At 41.5% G+C, this 20,402-nt stretch overlaps 1 protein-coding gene across 2 annotated transcripts in view; it reads right to left on the bottom strand.

Annotated features, from left to right (window-relative positions):
* The window catches only part of nup205 (nucleoporin 205), a 131,179-nt gene that overhangs the window by 60,055 nt on the left and 50,722 nt on the right, over positions 1 to 20,402 (bottom strand). For both annotated transcript variants that reach the window (XM_073058947.1, XM_073058948.1), the window contains 9 exons: positions 16,746 to 16,951; positions 12,519 to 12,701; positions 12,034 to 12,084; positions 7,716 to 7,925; positions 7,364 to 7,463; positions 5,052 to 5,189; positions 3,862 to 4,051; positions 1,356 to 1,476; positions 327 to 408 (listed from right to left, as the gene is read on the bottom strand). In XM_073058947.1, coding sequence (XP_072915048.1) covers positions 327 to 408; positions 1,356 to 1,476; positions 3,862 to 4,051; positions 5,052 to 5,189; positions 7,364 to 7,463; positions 7,716 to 7,925; positions 12,034 to 12,084; positions 12,519 to 12,701; positions 16,746 to 16,951 — 1,281 coding nt within the window. The remainder of the gene's footprint in view (positions 1 to 326; positions 409 to 1,355; positions 1,477 to 3,861; positions 4,052 to 5,051; positions 5,190 to 7,363; positions 7,464 to 7,715; positions 7,926 to 12,033; positions 12,085 to 12,518; positions 12,702 to 16,745; positions 16,952 to 20,402) is intronic.

Here is a 20,402-nt window from a genome sequence, read left to right as displayed (position 1 = left end):
CCAGTCGTGCTGCAGGGTCTTGACCCAAAATGTCAATCATTTCTTTGCCTCCACAGATGTGGTTTGACCTGCTGACTTCCAGCAGTTTGGCTGTTGTCTTCACCTTTCATTTATTTTGAAATTTGGAGTCCCAGCTGGGATTAAAATACCCTTCTCCCACAGACACAAAGCCAAATCAGTTTGCTAATTCCACTATCAATATTAAACCAACTGCTGGAAAAGTTTTCAGCAGGAAAAAAAACATGTAATTTTAATCCAGACATCCATTTCTCCATACCCCCACACCCACCCTTAATCCACGCACCCTTTCCCGCCTTAGTACCTACCATCTTCAGGCTGGATCATTTCCTCTGCACCTTCGCTGTCCAAGCACTCCACAAAACCACCCATCAACATTTCGCTTGCAGTCTACATAAAGACAGGAGTGAAACGATGTCACAGGGATACATGCTTGGGGAAGTTCGTCAACACTGATATGTCCATACAGTGCAAAATAAATAAAATGCTAGCTATATATCATGGATTCTCTTGGAACGACTGCAGGACAAAGAAGGAGCTTGCGATTATTCAATCAAATGGACAGACAAGGTAATGTCTAGAGGCTGCTTTCTCCAGCTGTAATCTAGAACCCTGCTTCCGTTTAAGTCCTTTTCAAGTTGATAGACAATAATCAGTAGTGCATGCATTAGATACTAGGTATAGAGTTTAAGTATCTCTGTTAGTGGTATGCTTGGGCTATGTTATATAATATTTCTCAGATTAAATACTATAGCACAGCCACCAAAGTGGGCCAGTAACTGTAACCCTGTAATGATTTCAAAATCCTCCCAGGGAGGAGGCATCAGAGGCCGTGTGGGAGAGAACAGGAGGCACGGTGGGCACACTGGAAACCATGCTGGACTGGAGGCTGGCCCCTGTGGGTCGGCTCTCCCACCAGTGCTGCTCTCCTGTGTTCACTCCCCGGAAGATAAACTGAATTGTCGTCGTCTGCATCTGACCCAGCATGAGACGAGGAACTGCTGTGTTTTGTTTTTACAGAAACATGGCTCCAAGACAACATCCCATGCACCATCAATCTTCAGGCCATGCCACTCAGGGATGTGCGCTAATATTATTTTTTGACCGTATGTGCTATTGTGACAAATATTGTTTTGTAGACTAATATTTGACAGTCAATTGGCCATCACTTACTCCATCAGCTCAAATTTAATTTATACCCTTCTGTGAAGCATCTAGCTCTTCCAATACTTAATAGTTATTGCTGAAACAACTTTTTGTTGAAGAGCAATTCAATATCCCAGCTATGTGTCTTGGGCTTCAAAGCAAATCATCAGTAATAGAAATCGGCACTTTACCTGGTCCTGAGTGAAGTCTCCCACAAGTTTCACCTGGATATTTGGGTAACGTGTGATGTAACACAGAATCTTAGCACTTCCAAAGGCCAAATCAGGGTTGGTACTTCCATGGCACAGGTAGCTGTGGAACAGGAGAAGCATAAAAACCTTTGCCCAGCGTTTACTTGGATTTTCAACATCCCAACAGTTTACTTGTGGTACGCAGTTAGTTTTCACAAAGATAGATGCAGCCTTTTGTGAGCTTAACATGTTGAAGTCAAAACAGCCTTAAGTATGAGCACAACCATGCATTCCTAATAACTTCAGGTTTCACACAGCATTGGGTTCAGAACAGAGTTTAATCAAGAGTACTAAATATTGATGGAAGAAATTTACTGCGAGCAGAATGTGCAGCAAGTGAAACAGGAAAGTTCTCAAAACTTCTAATTATCTTGAGGGCCAGCAGCAAAAGAATGAGGAGAGAGAGTCAAGTACTCTGCAAACAAATTACATTCAAATATTGAACAAATAATATGCATCACTGTGAAATGATATGACTTTTAAATAAAAGGTTAGACAGCATCCATCAGTTACCTGCTCTTCTGATGTCAAGAGAATTCAATGGTACTGAAAGAGCCCTGTATAGTTCTAAATACAGTATACCTCTAACTTCTCCAGCACAGACAGACAGACATACTTTATTGATCCCGAGGGAAATTGGGTTTCGTTACAGCGGCACCAACCAAGAATAGTAAAGAAATATAGCAATATAAAACTATAAATAATTAAATAATAATAAGTTAATCATGCCAAGTGGAAATAAGTCCAAGACCAGCCTATTGGCTCAGGGTGTCTGACACTCCGAGGGAGGAGTTGTAAAGTTTGATGGCCACAGGTAGGAATGACTTCCTATGATGCTCAGTGTTACATCTCTGTGGAATGAGTCTCTGGCTGAATGTACTCCTGTGCCTAACCAGTACATTATGGAGTGGATGGGCGTCGTTGTCCAAGATGGCATGCAACTTGGACAGCATCCTCTTTTCAGACACCACCGTCAGAGAGTCCAGTTCTACCCCCACAACATCACTGGCCTCATGAATGAGTTTGTTGATTCTGTTGGTGTCTGCTACCCTCAGCCTACTGCCCCGGCACACAACAGCAGACATGATAGCACTGGCCACCACAGACTCGTAGAACATCCTCAGCATTGTCCGGCAGATGTTAAAGGACCTCAGTCTCCTCAGGAAATAGAGACGGCTCTGATCCTTCTTGTAGACAGCCTCAGTGTTCTTTGACCAGTCCAGTTTATTGTCCGTCCGTATCCCCAGGTATTTGTAATCCTCCACTATGTCCACACTGACCCCTTGGATGGAAACAGGGGTCACCGGTGCCTTAGCCCTCCTCCGGTCTTCCACCAGCTCCTTAGTTTTTTTCGCATTAAGCTGCAGATGATTCTGCTCACACCATGTGACAAAGTTTCCCACCGTAGCCCTGTACTCAGCCTCATCTCCCTTGCTGATGCATCCAACTATGGCAGAATCATCAGAAAATTTCTGAAGATGGCAAGACTGCGTGTTGTAATTGAAGTCCGAGGTGTAGATGGTGAAGAGAAAGGGAGACAGGACAGTCCACAAGTTCAAGTTCAAGCTGGAGATAGTGCCGGTCGCATGAGATACTGAAAGGTTCTTGCAGCACACATTCCAGGGACTGGCCATTCCGCAACAAATGAGATGGAAGGATCCAAGTGCACAACCAAAATCAGCATGACGCATGGAACAACTAGAGAACTGTCTGGGTTTGTGCAGTTACTGGTTTAAGTCCAGCAACTTGTAGTTTTTCCTCTTCTACCAGTAAAATGCTTGTGTCCAGTGATAAGCATCCCTGGCAGCATCCTACTAGACTAATATCAATGGTTGCACTAATCCATGTCCATTCTGAGCTGGAAAACAGAACTTCCATGGGAAAGCTAGGGCAAGTCCCAGAATAAGCTTTGGCATCAGGCTAAAAAATTAACTCCAAGGGTAAAGGAAGCAAAATGATCATGCAGTGTTTCAGGAAATCATAAAGAGTGGGATCTCCAAGGTGGACAACTGTTTTCCAAAGAGTCAGAGTACTATAGCAATGAAACAGGTCGCTTAACCCAACTAGTCTATGCCAACCTGCTTTTCTGCCTAGTTCCATAAACCTGGACCCAGACCATATTCTCCATACCCCTCTCACCCATGTACCTAAGAACATTACATTAATACTCATAAGTATATTTGGAAAGGGAAGAGGAATGAATCTTTTGGGATTGCTCAATCCATAAAACGTGTGATGGACCAGTTGCCCTCCTCTAATGCTCTATCTCAGGGGTTCCCAACCTGGGGTTCACGAACCCTTCAGTCCATGTTAGGGGTCTAAGGCATTTAAAAAAGAAGTTGGGAATTCCTGGTCTATCTATTGTTCCATCATTCCATGAAGTGACTTTCCTACTAACTTTGCATTAGTAAGAGCCATGTGTAAAATTGGCATATCTTCTACTCACCGGGCAATGTTGACCACATGGTCAGCCTTTTTGGTGCGTGGGTTGATGCCTTGCAGCAGCTGTTCAAGCGGGGTGGCAATGGTGGAGGAGTGGCTCTCTCTCAGCCAATCCATGAACTGATTCTCTTTCTGCAGGGCCAGCTCCAGAAGACCCAAAGAATATTCCACTGCCTTTTCCAGGTGCTTTTTACCTGAAGCATTTGGAGAACAGAACCCATAATTAATAATACAGCATCTTGCTGGTGTCCAGTGGGTGAAGAAGGGGTGCTACTGCGGTGGGGGGAGTGTCAGAGGCTGTGAACAGGAAAGAGATGGAGAAAAAGGAGAGAACAAGTGAGAAATAAGGAAAGGAACTGGAGTGGGGAAGGTGTGAGCAGGCTGGGGGAGGGGAGTGGCAAGAAGCAAGAGAGGTGTGAGGGTGATGACCACTTGGTTGAATTGAATTGCAAGATATTTAAGAAACATCGTTATACTATTTTCTACTAATTTAATCTGAGATACAAGTATTGACATGTCGGAAAAAATATAATTGGCTTTGATCAGAGGATTCTCCTCAGAGTTCATAGTTCAGTGTCTTGCTAGCTTCAGTCATGTCCGATTTGAGTCAAAAGTAAATGTGCAGCAGGAATATGAAACATTATCTACAAAAGCAGTGTTCAGATGGAAGCCAGTGTCTGCAAACTGAATTTTACCCCCTTTAGTTTCAATAATTGTTGCATCATATGGAGTCAACACCAGAGATGGTCTACTGAAAAAACTGCGAAGAACAGCTTTATTACAGTTTCCAGATCAAAAGACATTTTATTTACACAATGTTCCGTGACTCAAAGATAATTTTACAAAAGTGAATGCTCCTAGCCAACAGTTCTACGTGAAACTGTGTCTGTTGTGATATTGCACTAGATACATCCCAGTAGCCATCACCAAATCCACCATCCACCCAGTAGACCTCTGGGTCTGATGGGATTGGTGTCAATGTAATGCCTCTCCCATTAGCTAGTTGTGTAAAACTCAAGAGATCATCAACCTTTGAAGGCTCAAATCTCCACTGCCATCAGAGCTAGTTACAAAGGTTGCCACAAGGAAGCAGCAGAAAAGGACTTAGGAACTATGAGTTTTTAAAAAATAAAAACACTACTAAAATATCAGTACCCTAACTCATTATCAAACTGTGCATTGTTATTTGCTTACCAGGGAATGGTGCACAAGTATCCAATAATTTAACTCCTTCCTCCAAAAGACTCAGACAAAGACTCAGCATTGGAGAGTCATTCAGCAAGTGAAACATCAGATTGTATCCTGGAGACTTGTATGCAAGCACGAGTTCTCCTAAGGGTTCAATGATAAAGAGCAGATCATTTCACACATCTTTTTTGGAATTAGATATAGCATGTTTGCAACATGTACAGTAAATAGTGAGAATAATGGAGAGAATTAGGAAGGTCAGGAGAGGCCATGAAAGGTCCTTGGCAAGCAGTATTAAAGAGAATCCCAAGTTATTCTACACATATTGTACATCAAGAGAAAGGGGATAAGTAAGAAGAGGGTAGGAACACTCAAGGATAAGGGGGAAGCATTTGCTTGGATGCAGACGATGTGGGTGTAGTCCTTAATCAGTACTTCACATCAGTATTTACCAAGGAGAAGGACATGGAAGATAGGGAGAGCAGTGCTGAGCATATTAATATGAAGGGCATTTTGAAGCAAAGGAAGGGGGAGCATTAGGTTTCTTAAAGAGCATCCAGGTGGAGGGCATGCACTATAATGAGAGGCCAGACAAATTTGGGTTGTTTTCTCTGGGGTGGCGGAGGCCACGGGGAGATCTGACATAGATAGATTAGATAGTTTCCTTTTCCCAGGGCTAAGATGTCTGAATTAATGGAAGCATGCATTTAAAGTGAGATGGGGTTAAGTTCAAAGGTAATGTGAGGGTAAAGTTGTTTTTTTAATGTAAAACAGAGCGGTAGGTACCTGAAATGCACTCCCTGGAGTGGTGGTAGAGGGAGATACATTATAGACTTTTAAGAGATGTTTAGATAGGCACCTGAATGTGAGAAAATGGAAGGATACGGACATTATGCAGGCAGTGGGGATGAATTTAGTTGGCCATTTGCTAACTAATATAACTGGTTGAGCACAACATTATGGGTTGAAGAGTCTGTTCCTGTACTGAGTGCACTGTTCTATGTTCAATGTACACTTAGTCCCCAAGATCAAGTGAATATTTTTACTTTCATTATTTTACAACACGATAACAGGCCTTTTCAGTCCAATGAGCCTGTACCACCTAATTAACCTCCTAACCCTTTGTCTTTGGAACGTGGAAGGAAACCAGAGCACCCGGAGGAAACCCATGTGGACAAGAAGAGAATTTACAAACTCCTTATAGACAGTGGTGGAATTGAACCTGGGTCACTGGTGCTGTAATAGTGTTATGCTTACCACTCCAGTGGCTACTGTGCCACTCCACAACACAGACCAAGGTCTGTGGTGCCCCACTAGTTACTGATTGCAAACCCAAAAACAATCTATTTGTCAAAGCTCTCAGTTTTCGGTAGGTGACCAATCATTTACCAATGTCAAGAGACAACCCCCTGACCAGCGACAACACCCACTCAAATTAATGCAGTAACCTACTATGTGGCACTTTGTCAAATGTCTTTAAGGAATCCATATGCAATATACCTTGAAGTCACCCTTTATTCACCATGTTTGTTACATTTCCAAAGAAGTCTAGCACGTGTATCCAACATTTGTTTAATTAAATAAGGCAACAAGCAAATGTGCTAAAGGATCTCAGTGGCTTGAGCAGCGTCTGTGAGAGGAAAACGTCAGCCAACGTGTCTGGATGAAACCCTGCATTAGGATACTCCATGTTTAAGATGAGATTTCAACCCAAAACGTGGACAATGCCTTTCTTACCATAGATGCTACTCAACCTACAGAATTCTTCTAGCAGATTGCTTGTTGCTCCAGATACCAGCATCTGCAGTCTACTATGTCTTCATTTTCTGAAAATCATATTGACTGCTTTATTGTCATAGGATTTTTGAAATGTCTGATACTGGATTCGAGCCTATCCTCAATAATAGATGCCGTTAACTGGCCAAATTTCCTGCTTTCTGTGCAGTTTATTAAATACTAACTGGCATTGCAGTCAATCATAAAATGGCATTATCAATAGCTCACAATGGATAGGAGTGTCACATCAGTGTAATAGAGCTTGCTGCAGGGGTACCGATGAAATAGGGTAGAGAATGGTTTCGGCAGTACACTGCAGTGATTTGTAGGCTACTTCATTCTCAAATCCAAAAACACATAAAATTGGAAAAAGAAGCAAAGGGAAAAGGAATTATAAACTAAATTTGACTTTCAAAATGTTACATGAAACCTGGGAAGTCTTAACAGCACAACCATTAATACACCACATTCAGTCCAGCTTGGAAGCTAAATCCCATTGAGATACAGTTAGTCTTGGGAATCCTCAACATTCTATCACTTACCTTGAAGCTCAACCATTTGATCTGCAAAATCTTCTGCTCGTGGCTCATAATCTCTCAGCAGTTTGTAGAAAACCTCAAGCACAACTTCGGCCACCTCCCACTATGGAAAATCACGCATGTCAATAATCAGTATTGTCTCACAGAGGCTAAAGACTAATTCAAAATATTGAGGAGTCTGGAATTCCAAACTAAGCATGACCCTTCATTACCCTTTCTGATAAACGCTTGTTAAGTATTTTCAATTTTTACATCAAAGAACAGATATGGAGTGATACAAGGTGGAGCATAATGGGGAAAAAAGACAAAAAGAAATAACCAGCTTTGTTTCCATATTTACAAGCTCACTTCTCACCTTTTCAGCAGCCCTCCTGTAGGCCCTTGTAGGAAAGCGAAGGAACACTGCGTCCCTGAGGAACCGGAGATATGGATCAAATCCTGGAGGACGGAGCCCAGCCCCAAGGTTTGTGGGGAAGGAACTTTCAACCAAAGTGCTTATTAGGTAGCAAAATGATCTGGTGAGTGGATATTCTTCACTGCGAGATTCAATTTCATTCAGCTCCACCTGAGGAAAAAGCCAAATAATAATACATTGCACCCTGAATACACAGATATCAAGCAGCACTCAAGGAAGTAATCGGCACTGCCCTTCTAATACTAAACACAAAAGAGTCTTCAGCAGATGCTGGAAATCCAGAGTAACACATACAAAATACAGGAGGAATGTTTCAGGCCAAAACCCTGGCTTCTTTCCCCTTCCCTTCCAATTCTGATGAAGGGGCTCAGCCTGAAACATCAACTGTTTATTAACTTTCATAGATGCTGCCTGACCTGCTCAGTTCCTCCAGCATTTTGTGTGCGTTGCTCTGGCCTTTTTTGTTTTAGTGTGTCTCACCAGAGAGTCAGCCATTCTTGTCTAGTGCGTGGTGTCAGGATTGGTCTCCTTTCGGATTAAAACGACATGAACGTTCCTGACTCGACCCTTGTTTTCTTTATGAGGCCGAGTGGCTAGTTCGACGCTCAACCCAGCACGGATGGAAAGCGTGCTCGGGGGTGGCCCGCCTGGATTCGAACTCGGGAGCCTTCGCTCCGGAGTCCGGCGCTGATGCCATTGCGCCACCAGCCAGCCTGCCAATGCCTCTTAAAAAGAACAGTCTGATTGTTCTTGCCCTGTTCTTTTATCATAATTTAGCATTTACAAACCCAACAAGCCCTCATTATACATTTCATACCTCCTGGCCATATATAACATCAAATACAGTATTCTTGTACATTATAGGCAGGATAATGTACTGAATGGGCCGACATAGTGCAGCCCAACACAAAGTGAATGTTTTAATTAGAACATTTAACTGAACTCAATTGAGACAGTTAGATTTAGGTTATGCACATGGAGAGCAACATGATGACGGCTTGGACAAGAAAAGTCACTGTATGAGCGGAGGTCGGAGTAACAACTTCGATAACTTACTGGAATTGCAAGTGGACATTCAGCTTAGAGTTAAATGACTCCATGATCAAATAAGATGCCGTGACTGGACATCCTGATTCAATTAGAAACTGTGATCAGGAAGCAGGATAAGAATAGTGTAGGGATCATAAGTCTGTAGCAGGAGCAATAAAAGGCTGTGATCAAGTCTGGAGGAGTACAACTAAAAACAGGAAACCTAGGTGCTTGTTTCTCATTCTTCAAGACTACAGACAGTGAGCAAAGGGTCCTACACTATGCATGGAAGTAGCTAATTTTAAAATACCAACTGACCTCAGGGGCTGACTGGCTGGTTACCTTAGACATCTCAGGAAGTGCAAACAGTTGTAAATAATTGAAAATTTGAAAATGGTGGGGGGGAGTAGTTAAGCTACTGGAAATCAATGACAAAGATGAAGCTAAATAAACAAACAGCCCAGTTACATTTTTAATAAGAGTCGGCAATCATGTTCAAACATTGTGTTAATTATGCCAGACATCACTAAAGTGCTATTTTTCCCATACACTGACAAAATTGGAAAAAAGGTGCATTAACATTCAACCCCAGCCTATCTCCAATTTTCATGTGATCTTCAACGCACAAGCACAAGACCAATGAGCTGACCTGTGAGCAGGACAGTGCACGGTCATCAGCCATTGGCCCAAAGTTTCCTATAGATTCATATTCACCAACCATTGCACTGCACAACAAATCTGATGTGCTCTTTTATTTTCTCTGTATCCAAGTGATTGAAATATGTATCAATTCATCATGTAACCTTTGTTGATTGAAAGGGAATCTGGTCTATCACAAATACATACTGGAATGACTAAATAGCACTATTAAACAAACAGAGTCAAAATGTAGAGCTGACTTTTTCACTTAACTTTATCATTTGGCCTGAACCTTAACAAAATTTACAATTATAATTAAATTATCCAGCAATTCAGAAACAGCTTCTTCCCTTCTGCCATCCGATTCTTAAATGGACAATGAAGCTTTGGACACTACCTCACTTTTTTTTAATATACATTATTTGTTTTTTTCCATATTTTAAAAAAATCTATTCAATATATGTAATTGATTTACTTGTTTAATTTATTTATTATTTATTTATTATCATTTTATTCATTTATTATTTTTTTTCTCTCTCTGCTAGTATTGCATTGAACTGCTGCTGCTAAGTGAACAAATTTCACGTCATATGCCAGTGATAATAAACCTGATCCTGAAATAACAGACTTTGTTCACGGCTGTAGATCACAGTCATTTGACCAGATTAAATCAATGCAGCTTCAGAAAGATTTGCCCAAAGTATAATCCAGATGATGAAAATACTTCAGGGCAAAAAAAAAATATATCTATATATATAAACCTTACTGGCTCCAATCTTATCTAGATAATCATTTACAGAATTTAAAATAGCATTTATTTTTAGAAGCAAATGTTATGACAGACAGCTCTGTATGATTTGCATAAAGGAATGGGCATGAGACATTAATCAATTCCAAGCAATGTGATCCAAGCAATCCAAATCCAATAGCAGTAATTGATTCGCACAATTATTGGTGGATTTCTTTTTCAGTTGCTGGCAAACACGATGACTAAAGTTACTAACTTCATCCCTCACCTATTTCCCCCCAAACAAAAATACATTCAAAGCAGTTGAAATGCCTTTTTATTTTTCACATCTTGTATCGCTCCCAGTATTGAAGAATTACGACAATAAAATGAACAACCATAAGCAATCAAAGTCTGAATGAAATACTGGTAACTGCTGAAAATATCTATAGAAAGAGATGGTCTAAACCAGGGGGTTCCCAACCTTTTGCATGCCATGGACCCCTAACCATTAACCGAGGGGTCTGTGGTCCCCAGGTTGGGAATCCAGGTTTAGACTCTAAAGATACTCATCATTCAGACTGATTTGATAAACACAATTGTGTGGTACACAGCGAAAATGTTCTGATGGAAGAGCACAGACGGCCCTCCTTACCTGCAGGGGATTGGTTCCGGGACCCCCCCCCCCCCCCACGGATACCAAAAAACGCAGATGCTCAAGTCCCTTATTTAACCTGTCTCAGTGCGAGTGGACTTTAGGACCCGGGGGAGCTCCAACCCGCCGCCCATGGCTGCTGCTGAATCTGCAGTATTCCTGTTTCGTTGATGGGAAACGATCACGATTGAAAATCAAGTGGAAAATAATAGTGATTGGAAAGAGGTGAAACACCATCAGTCATTGGAAAAGCGTTAGGCTACAGTCGGTCAATGATCGGAACAATTTTAAAGGATAAAGTGAGAATAATGGAGAATGTGAAAAGCCCTGGCCCGATGAAAGCTACGATTATTACTAAGCAACACAGTGGTTTATTTATTGAAACACATAAGTTTCTTAAAATGTTTTATATGCATACAAAGGTAAAGTATGTACTATATACTAAGACAAACAGTTGACTAACTGACACTAAATAATACTGGATGTACCTGTTCCGACTTAAAGACTGCCTGTATTTTAAATAATCTCTAGATCACTTATAGTACCTAATACAATGTAAATGCTATGTAAATAGTTGTTATACTGTATTGTTTAGGGAATAATGAACTGTATTGTTTAGGGAATAGCGACAAGAAAAAAAAAGTCTGTACACGTTCAAACGAGTGCTGGAGAGAGAACTTCCGGGGTTTTTTTTCTGATCCTGATCTGCGGTAACCTATGCACGTCCTCCCGTATACTTTAAATCATCTCTAGATTACTTATAATACCTAATACAATGTAAATAGTTGATATACTGTATTGTTTAGGGAATAATGACAAGAAAAAGAAGTCTTCACATGCTCAAATGATGAGTGCTGGAGACAGAATTTCCGGGTTTTCCCGATCTGTTGGTTGAAACCACGGATAAAGAGGGCCGACTGTAAATTAATTCCATTATTTGCACTTACATTTTAAAAGTGAGAAAACTCTCCATGAAATCACTCATTTTTATCCCACCCATAGATCATTAAGTTTCTCAATACTTTAGCTCCCTTTTCTGTGCAGCCAGTCACAGCATCCAGCGCATCACCTCCTCTATTACTGACATGACACCAACTGATAAATCCCAGAACATCCACATGAGAAACCTTTGAAATACAAATCACACAAATTTCATAGCTTGGGTACCCTGTACAATCAGTGCAGATCCTTACTTAACAGATGCTCACCTCAATCCCAGTGTCTTGTCTCTGGCTTGGGGTTCTAACTGTCTGCAGAATCTGAAAGATAGAAGCGTCTTTGTTGAAGAATATGTCAGTTATAATTGAAACATAATAAAAATTAATGGTTCTGAAGACAAGGTCAGAACGTGCACAACTGACACCACAAGTTGCTTGGCCAAGCCCTGTTGATGTTCTCATTATGGCTCAGATTTTCTATTTCATCAGCATTGATTCCTCTACCATTCCAGCTCTTTCAAGCTGTTTTGCAACATGTGTTCATCATAGGTCCCTTCCACAAGCTGCTCATTTTCAAGAAATGGAATGTCACAAGACCAGCAGGCACTGTAGTCCTGTTCAGTTCACTTTCAGTGTGGCATTTAGCAGTAGGAATTATTGTTCCTGAGAACTTTCATTTCATCTTCATAATACTCCTTCCAGTCAACTCCACTGTATACATGACCAAACCTGACAATGCCTTAAGTTTTACCTACCTGTGTATATTCTAATGATTGCCAAAGAGAAGCAGCAATCTCTGGTGATTTGCCAAATGCTGCCAATGTCTTCAGTATGTCAGCCTTTAACACTGGTGGGATACTGCACTGGATTAAACCCAACATTACCACAACAGGAGTCCACTGTGGGTGTTCACAGAGAGCCAGACGAGCATTCTCACTCTGGAAGATAAAATGAATGAGCATGAGTACTGGGAAGTTTCTGCTAACCATCTTCAGGGTTTCTTCACCTTATTGTGATTGCATTGGAATCTAATTAGAACACAATCTTGCAGGCACTAGTCATGTTCTGCCAGTCAATTGCAGAGGGCAGTATAGTGACACAACCTGTGGAAGCAGCTCCAGTTATCCAGCATTGACTCTGACCTCCAGTGCTGCCTGCGAGGACCTTGCACGTTCTCTGTGAGAACTTATTGCAAAAAAGCATCCAAACTGGTTGGTTAATTTGGTTTAATAGAAAATCAGATCATTTAAATGGTGAAAGATTGTAGTATGCTACACAGGTACTCACAGCTACTTAGACTATTCCTCCTCCCACCGTCTCCTGCAAAAATGCTATCCCTTTCTCTCAATTCTTCCACCTCCGCCGCATCTGCTCTCAGGATGAGGCCTTTCATTCTAGGACAAAGGAGATGTCTTCCTTTTTTAAAGAAAGGGGCTTCCTTTCATTCACTATCAACTCTGCCCTCCGTTGCGTCTCCCGTATTTCATGCACCTCTGCCCTCACCCCATCCCCCCGCCAGCCCACCAGGGATAGAGTCCCCCTGGTCCTCACCTATCACCCTACCAGCCTACAGATCCAACGTATAATCCTCCGTAACTTCCGCCACCTCCTATGGGATCCCACCACCAGCCACATCTTCCCCTCCCCCCCCCCCCCCCACTCTCGGCTTTCTGCAGGGATTGCTCCCTACGCGACTCCCTTGTCCATTCATCCCCCCCATCGACCTCCCTCCAGGCACATCCCTGCAAACAGAAGAAGTGCTACACCTGCCCCCACACTTCTTCCCTCACCACCATCCTACGCCCCAGACAGTACTTTCAGGTGAGGCACCACTTCACCTGCGAGTCAACTGGGGTGATATACTGTATCCAGTGCTCCCGATGTGGCCATTTATACATTGGGGAGACCCGCCGCAGACTGGGAGATTGTTTTGCCGAACACCGGCACTCAGTCCTCCAGCAGTGGCGGAATCTCCCTGTGGCCACACACTTCAATTCCACAGACCACTCCCACTCCGATATGTCTGTCCATGGCCTCCTCTACCGTCAAGATGAGGCCACAAGCAGGTCGATGGAGCAATACCTTATCTCCCGCCTAGGTAGCCTCCTACCTGCCGGCATGAACATTCAACTCACAGACCTCCGTTGATACCCCTGCACCCCCCCTTACCCCATCCCTATCTATAATTTTAGTCTGGTTCTCTTTCTCTCTCTTTTTCCCCCCTCACTATAATCTCCCCCCAGCCCTACCTTTCTTTCTCTTTTATTTCCCATAATTCTCCACCTTCCCCCTAGCCTATTTGCCTTCAGCCTATCACCTCCCAGTTCTCTACTTCATCCCTCCCCCCCACTTCTTATTCCCCCTCGACCATCTCATGTTACTTCACTCCTGATGAAGGATTTTGGCCTGAAACGTCGTCACTACCTCCTCCCGTGGATGCTGCCTGACCTGCTGAGTTCTGCCAGCATTTTGTGTTTTTATTGTAGTATGCTGTTGTGCAGAGGGATTTGGGAGTGCATCCACACGAATCACAAAAGGTTTGTTTGCAGGGTCAACAGGTTATCAAGGCGGCAAATGTTAGCCCTCATTGTAGAGGAATTGAATTTAAGAGCAGGGAGGTAATGCTGCATCTGTACAGGGTACAGGTGAAATCACACCAAGAGTTACTGCATTCAGTTCTGGTCTCTAGATGGGCTTGGAGGTGGTGCAGAGAAGGTTCACCAGGTTGATTCTAGAGATAAAAGGGTTACAAATGAGGAGAGATTCAATTGCCTGAGACTATATTCATTAAAATTCAGCGGAATGAGATGTGATCATCTAGAAGAATAAAATTATGAAAGGGGTAGGCAAGATAAAGGTAGGAAAATTGTTTCCATGCACAAGTGAAACTAGAACTAGGGGACACAGCCTCAAGATTTGGGGAACAGATTTAGGACAGAGATGAGGAGAAACTGTTTTTCCAGAGTGCTGAACCTATGGAATTCTCTGCCCAAGGAAGCAATAGAGGCTACCTCATTAAATATATTTAAGGAATAATTAGGTAGATTTTTACATAGCAGGGGTTATTAAGGTCTATGAGGAAAAGGCAAGTAGGTGGAGCTGTGTCCACAGCCAGATCAGTCAGTAATTTGAGTTTGAGAGTACCAAGGTCCCTCTGAACATCAACATTTCCCAATCTGTCACCATTTTCAAAGATATTGCTCTGGGCACCTCAGTTTTCCACATTACTTTATCTATGTTCTTAATTACACACTTAGCTTGTCTGTATCCTCTTAACACCTCTTTACATTGCCATTTACTCACAATCCCACTTAGTCTGCATCACCAGCAAATATGGAAATATGGTCATGTCGGCCAATTTATTTCTCTCACTTACATTCTGCACCTTTGGAAAAATAAACAGTCAGGAAAACTGGATAATCTTCACTACTCTGAGCAGAATTGGCAGTTGTAGAACTTTTGGGAAAATAAAGGCTTGCAAGGCTATGTAGCAAAAGGTGGGATCTGGAACCAATCAGGTCCCTTTTAAGTAACAAGCACGGTACGATGTGCCTAAGTCTTCTTGCACTGTTTGGAAATCTCATCTAAGACAAGGCATCTCAAAAACGGCTAAGCACCCCAGCTGACTGGAAAAAACACAACTGCCAACAAGCATTATATGCTGCTCTATTTAAGTTAATTTGCTGCAATCATATGAACTAAGATATGCTTTTCAAGCTGGCCAAGCATTCAATGAGATCATAATAAACATGTAAACAAGTCTGCAACTATATTTGTGTCATGTTCCTTAGATCTCGGACTTAAGAGCTACAATTGTCATGATTGACTGCTGGTGAAAGGAGTTTCATCTTTTGCACATGCAACTATTTCCTAATCTCAATCGTGAAGTTCTGGTTCTAAGCTTGAGTATACACTCCCTAGCTGCAGACTGTCCAACCAGCCAAAACAAAAGGACAGTTCAATCTTCTCTAATTAAGATTGTGGTCTAACCATGGCTTTGTATTCTAGTCCTCCTGATTTATAGGCTAGCATACCATTGGACCTTATCATGACACATTTTATAATCTGAATTCATGGACCATTAATGTTGTGGCTCTTCAGAGTTTTATGATTTTTCTTTAAACAATCACTATTCTGTACCTCAAAAGGTCAGAGGAAAACACAGCTGAAAATGGAAGCAAAGGCGAAGGTTTAAAATAGATAACCTTATAAATGCTGATGCTGAGACACGGTATTTGTCAGTTTTATTTAATTCATGAATGGAATATATTAAAGGCAGTGCATTTTACAGGTTAACACAGTCTGGCAGCATTGAAAGGGGTCAACTCAACAGTGAGTGATCTGCAGATTCTGTCAAAACAAAACCTTCAGTTGACCATAAAAGTGCTTCACAGCAATCTGAAGGTCAACCTTGAATGGCTGAGTCAACCGTAAGTAAGGTGCAGTAAAACAACTAACACCAGAACTTGGTTTTTGTTCAAAATAAGTAGACGGAACACCAAGTAGAGAGCTAAGTACACCAATCACATAAAGAAAAAAAAGCTAAATTAAAGAGTGAAAGTAAAGGATGAAAAACAAAGTGGAGAATCTAGCTGAGAAGTATTTATTCCAACTTGATTTACTTTCTTCTGATGGTACATTAACAACATTGTTGTTGGCACCACAGTAATATCTTCACCTGGTCTACACTCCAAAAGGAATACACAAGTGAAAAATAGTGCATCTCCCAGTATAGCTTGGCCAGTTCACCCACAGAAGCTGAGCCAAACCAATCAGTAATGCTCAAAATTTAAACCCAAATCTATTCCAAGCTTAGAACAGTGATAAGAGGTTAGATGCAGCTTATAAATTCACACCTCATGACATGAGGTTAGTCACTGAAGTTTTTATTCCCTCTACCACAAGAGAGTAACTCTCCATAAAACTTCTCCTTTGAACCTTCTAAGAGTTGCAACTGTGGAGTTTATTCAAGAATACTTTACCCAACTGACGGTTGTGGCAGTAAGTTGCAAGAAGGCGATGAGGCCATCCATCTCTCGCTGTGTAATGCCCCTCAGTGGCATCTGCCTGTACTGTATGGTGTCTGTGCTTGGGATATCTCTCCGTAAATGCTCGTGGTACAACATCAATGAATGGAAGAAATGTTCCCATGACACTGGGTTGCCTCCAACCACCTGGATATTCTCCACTGCAAGAAACAATGCACACCAATTGTCTATTAGTTAATGAAACCACTGAAATCATCAGTACTATTTTTTTTATCCTCATTCCACAAGCCTTTACAAAAGCATGGATGTAATGCTGAGGCTTTCCAAAGGATTGGTCGGACTGCACTTGGAGTATTATGAACAGTTTTGGGCCCCTTATCTAAGTAAGGATGTGGTGGCATTGGAGAGGGTCCAGAGGAGGGTCACAAGAATGATCCTGGGAATTAATCCTGGGTTAACATATGAGGAGCATTTTAGAAGAATGAGGGAAGAATCTCATTGAAATTTATTGATTATTGAAAGACCCAGATTGAGTGGGGAAGAGTAGGACCAGAGGGCATAACCTCAGGATAGAAGGATGCCCCTTTAGAACAGAGATGAGGAAGAATTTCTTTAGCCAAAGGGTAGTAAATCTGTGGAATTCATTGTCACAGTTAGCTGGGTGAACTTAAAACAGAGGTTGACAGTATTAACAAGGACGCTAAAGGTTTTTGGAGAAGGCAAGAGAATGGGGTTGAGAGGAATAATAAATCAGCCATTATAGAACGGCAGGGCAGACTCAATGGGCTGATTGGCCTACATCTGCTTCTATGTCTTATAGTTGTATATCTCCTTTCTTATGATATCCATCTGTGATTTAGAGTGTTATATTTCCATAGACTTGACCTCAGTACAATTGTCATCTGTGATCCTACAAGGTGAATGTCAACAGACTCTCCAGCCGCAGTATAGTTATCACATCAATTACTGATGCTCCAGTGCAATTAAATACTTGAAACATCAAATGCATAATCATTGAATGATACAGCAGAGAGGGACCCAAATGGCTCTTTCAATGAGCTGTCTATTTTAGTAATAATTCTACAAATTACACCTCTTCAGGAACACCACCTGTTAGAAATTTCTATGGAATCTAACTGCAGTGAAACTACAATAATGTTGCACACTTGGGAATTTTGGTGCCACTGGTCAGGCAGATCTATCAGACGACTGAATGTTATTTCAATTAATAGCATAACAACCTTCTGATTCACAGAATGATAATAAACCTCCTGGTGACCCAGACAAGTTGAAAAGGAATGGGGGCCCTGGGGATAGGAAGGAGAGCACAGGAACGGGGGCTCTGGCATGTGAAAGGGAGTGTGGGAACCAGGATCCCAGCAGAAAGGGAGCACCATCAGGCAGAGATGCTGAACCACTGAGATTCCTGAATAGCAGATATATGGTACAATACATTAGAACCATATTCTCTCTATCATCCTTGCCTTAATCTTCCTAATTTAAAGAATAATCACAACTTCTTCAGTCTAATCATATTACTTAAGTCTTCCACACTGGTATGACCCTGATAAATCTTTATTTGAAGTGGTTATTTCTTTATAATTAAAGTGATTATTATTTCTTAATCAACAATATGAGTCAACAATACTCTGATATTAGTGTCTTAGACCCGTAATATTAACCCGGTTTCTCTCCTGATCTGTAGAGTGTTCCTACAATTTTATATTTTAAGATGACCAGCAGCTGCAGTTTTTGTATTATCATCCTTCATCACCTTATCAATCTACTCCTAGACTATTTTGCTCTTGTATCCCATTTGGATTACACTGCTTTGCCTCACCACCTCTGTCAAAGTACACAATTTCATTTATCTATGTTAAGTTGCATTTGTCAAGTGCCTAACCTTTTCCTTTTCGTCCTCCTGAACTGCTCACTGTTTACTGCATACCCAAAAAGAGCAAAGCCCTAGTCATTTTAGAAGTATCATTCATATACAAAAACATGATGGATCTAACCCCTGGGAGACACCACTTCATATTTACAAAATATAAAAACATCTTTCACCATAGCAACACACACAGAATGGTGAAGGAACTTCTACCCTAGTCTCATGTCTACTATATCATTCTGCTTTAACTTCATGCCCTTCTATTTTAAATGTACATTATCAATTGCCCTCTGGAAATCCATAATCATTTCCTGCATCTTCAGTTAATATAGCAGAAAAATCACACTGATGATTCACTATGAGCAAACTAACACCAGTTTGCCCTTACTAACCCATACTTTTCCAGGTGAAAATTGATCATGCCACCAGTACATTTTTTTTTAAAACTAAGCACATTAGACTGATTGACCCCTACTTATCAGGTAGAAGTCAGCTGGTATAGAAGATACTATAACTAAAAGGGTGAAAACTGCACAGCACAATCCTCCAATCACCCTTAAATATGAGGAAAGAGCCAGGTCACTAGAGCAGTGTAGATGTCACACTACTATTCAGATAAGTGGAAGTAAACCTTGTAATCACAGATTAGAAAGCAGCATCCATCATCAAGGATCCCAGAATCCAGGCCAAGCTCTCTTCTTGCTGCTGCCATCAGTAAGGTGGTACAAGAACCGCAAGTCCCACACAGTTATTACCCTTTAACCCTCAGGCTCTTGAACCAGTGTGGACAACTTCACTCACCTCAAAGGTGAACAAACTTCACAAACTATAGACTCATTTTACGGACTTCTTCCATTCCCCACTCTGACCCCCTTTTACCTCTTCTCTTCTGCTCACCTGCCTATTACATCCCCCTAGTGCCCCTCCACCTCCTTTTCCCCCCATGGTCCTCCCCCCTCTCCTATCAAATTCCTTCTTCTTCAATCCATTATCTTTTTCACCTATCACCTCCCAGCTTTTCACTTTATCCCCTCTCCCCCACCCATCCACCACCCCCTCACCTGGCTTCACCTATCACATGTCAGCTTGGACTCCTTCCCCTCCCCCTATCTTCTTATTCTGGTTTCTTCTCCCTTCCTTTCCAGTCCTGAAGGAGGATCTTGGCCAGAACAATTGACTCTTTAATTCCTCCCTATAGATGCTACCTGACCTGTTGAGTTCCTCCAGCATTTTGTGTGTGTTACTCTGGATTTCCAGCATCAGCAGAATTTATTTTTCTCTACAATTCATGTTCCTAGTATTTTTTTTGTATATGCAGTTTGTCTTCTTTTGCACATCAGTTGTTTGCAGTCCTTGTGTGTAGTTTTTGATTGATTCTGTTGTATTTCTTTGTTCTATTGTGAATGCCTGCAAGAAGATGAATCTCCAGGGAGTTTATGGTGACATACATGTACTTTGATATAAATTAATTATATTAAGCTTTGATGACAAGTTGAAAAAAACTGATAGAAATAAAGACAAAAGCAATGTCAATATTAAACTGCCAAAGTGGAAATGTTTTCAGGTTAATGGAATAGGTTGTACAATAATGGACAGTACAACGCTTGCCCAAAAGAAGTATGCACAGCACAGCCTTAAATTTCTAACTTGCCTTTAGACCACACTATTCCTCACTGTCAAATAACAGGAACACCTTTGATGGATTTTCTACCGATTTCCTGTCAGGTTTGCTACTTGTCTAACACTCAACAGTAACAATTTGT

This window comes from Hemitrygon akajei, chromosome 10, assembly GCF_048418815.1.
Source record: "Hemitrygon akajei chromosome 10, sHemAka1.3, whole genome shotgun sequence".
In the NCBI taxonomy this organism is placed as follows: domain Eukaryota; kingdom Metazoa; phylum Chordata; class Chondrichthyes; order Myliobatiformes; family Dasyatidae; genus Hemitrygon; species Hemitrygon akajei.
The sequence above is the reverse complement of the archived record's forward strand: the minus strand, read 5'-3'. Positions and strand labels throughout refer to the sequence as shown.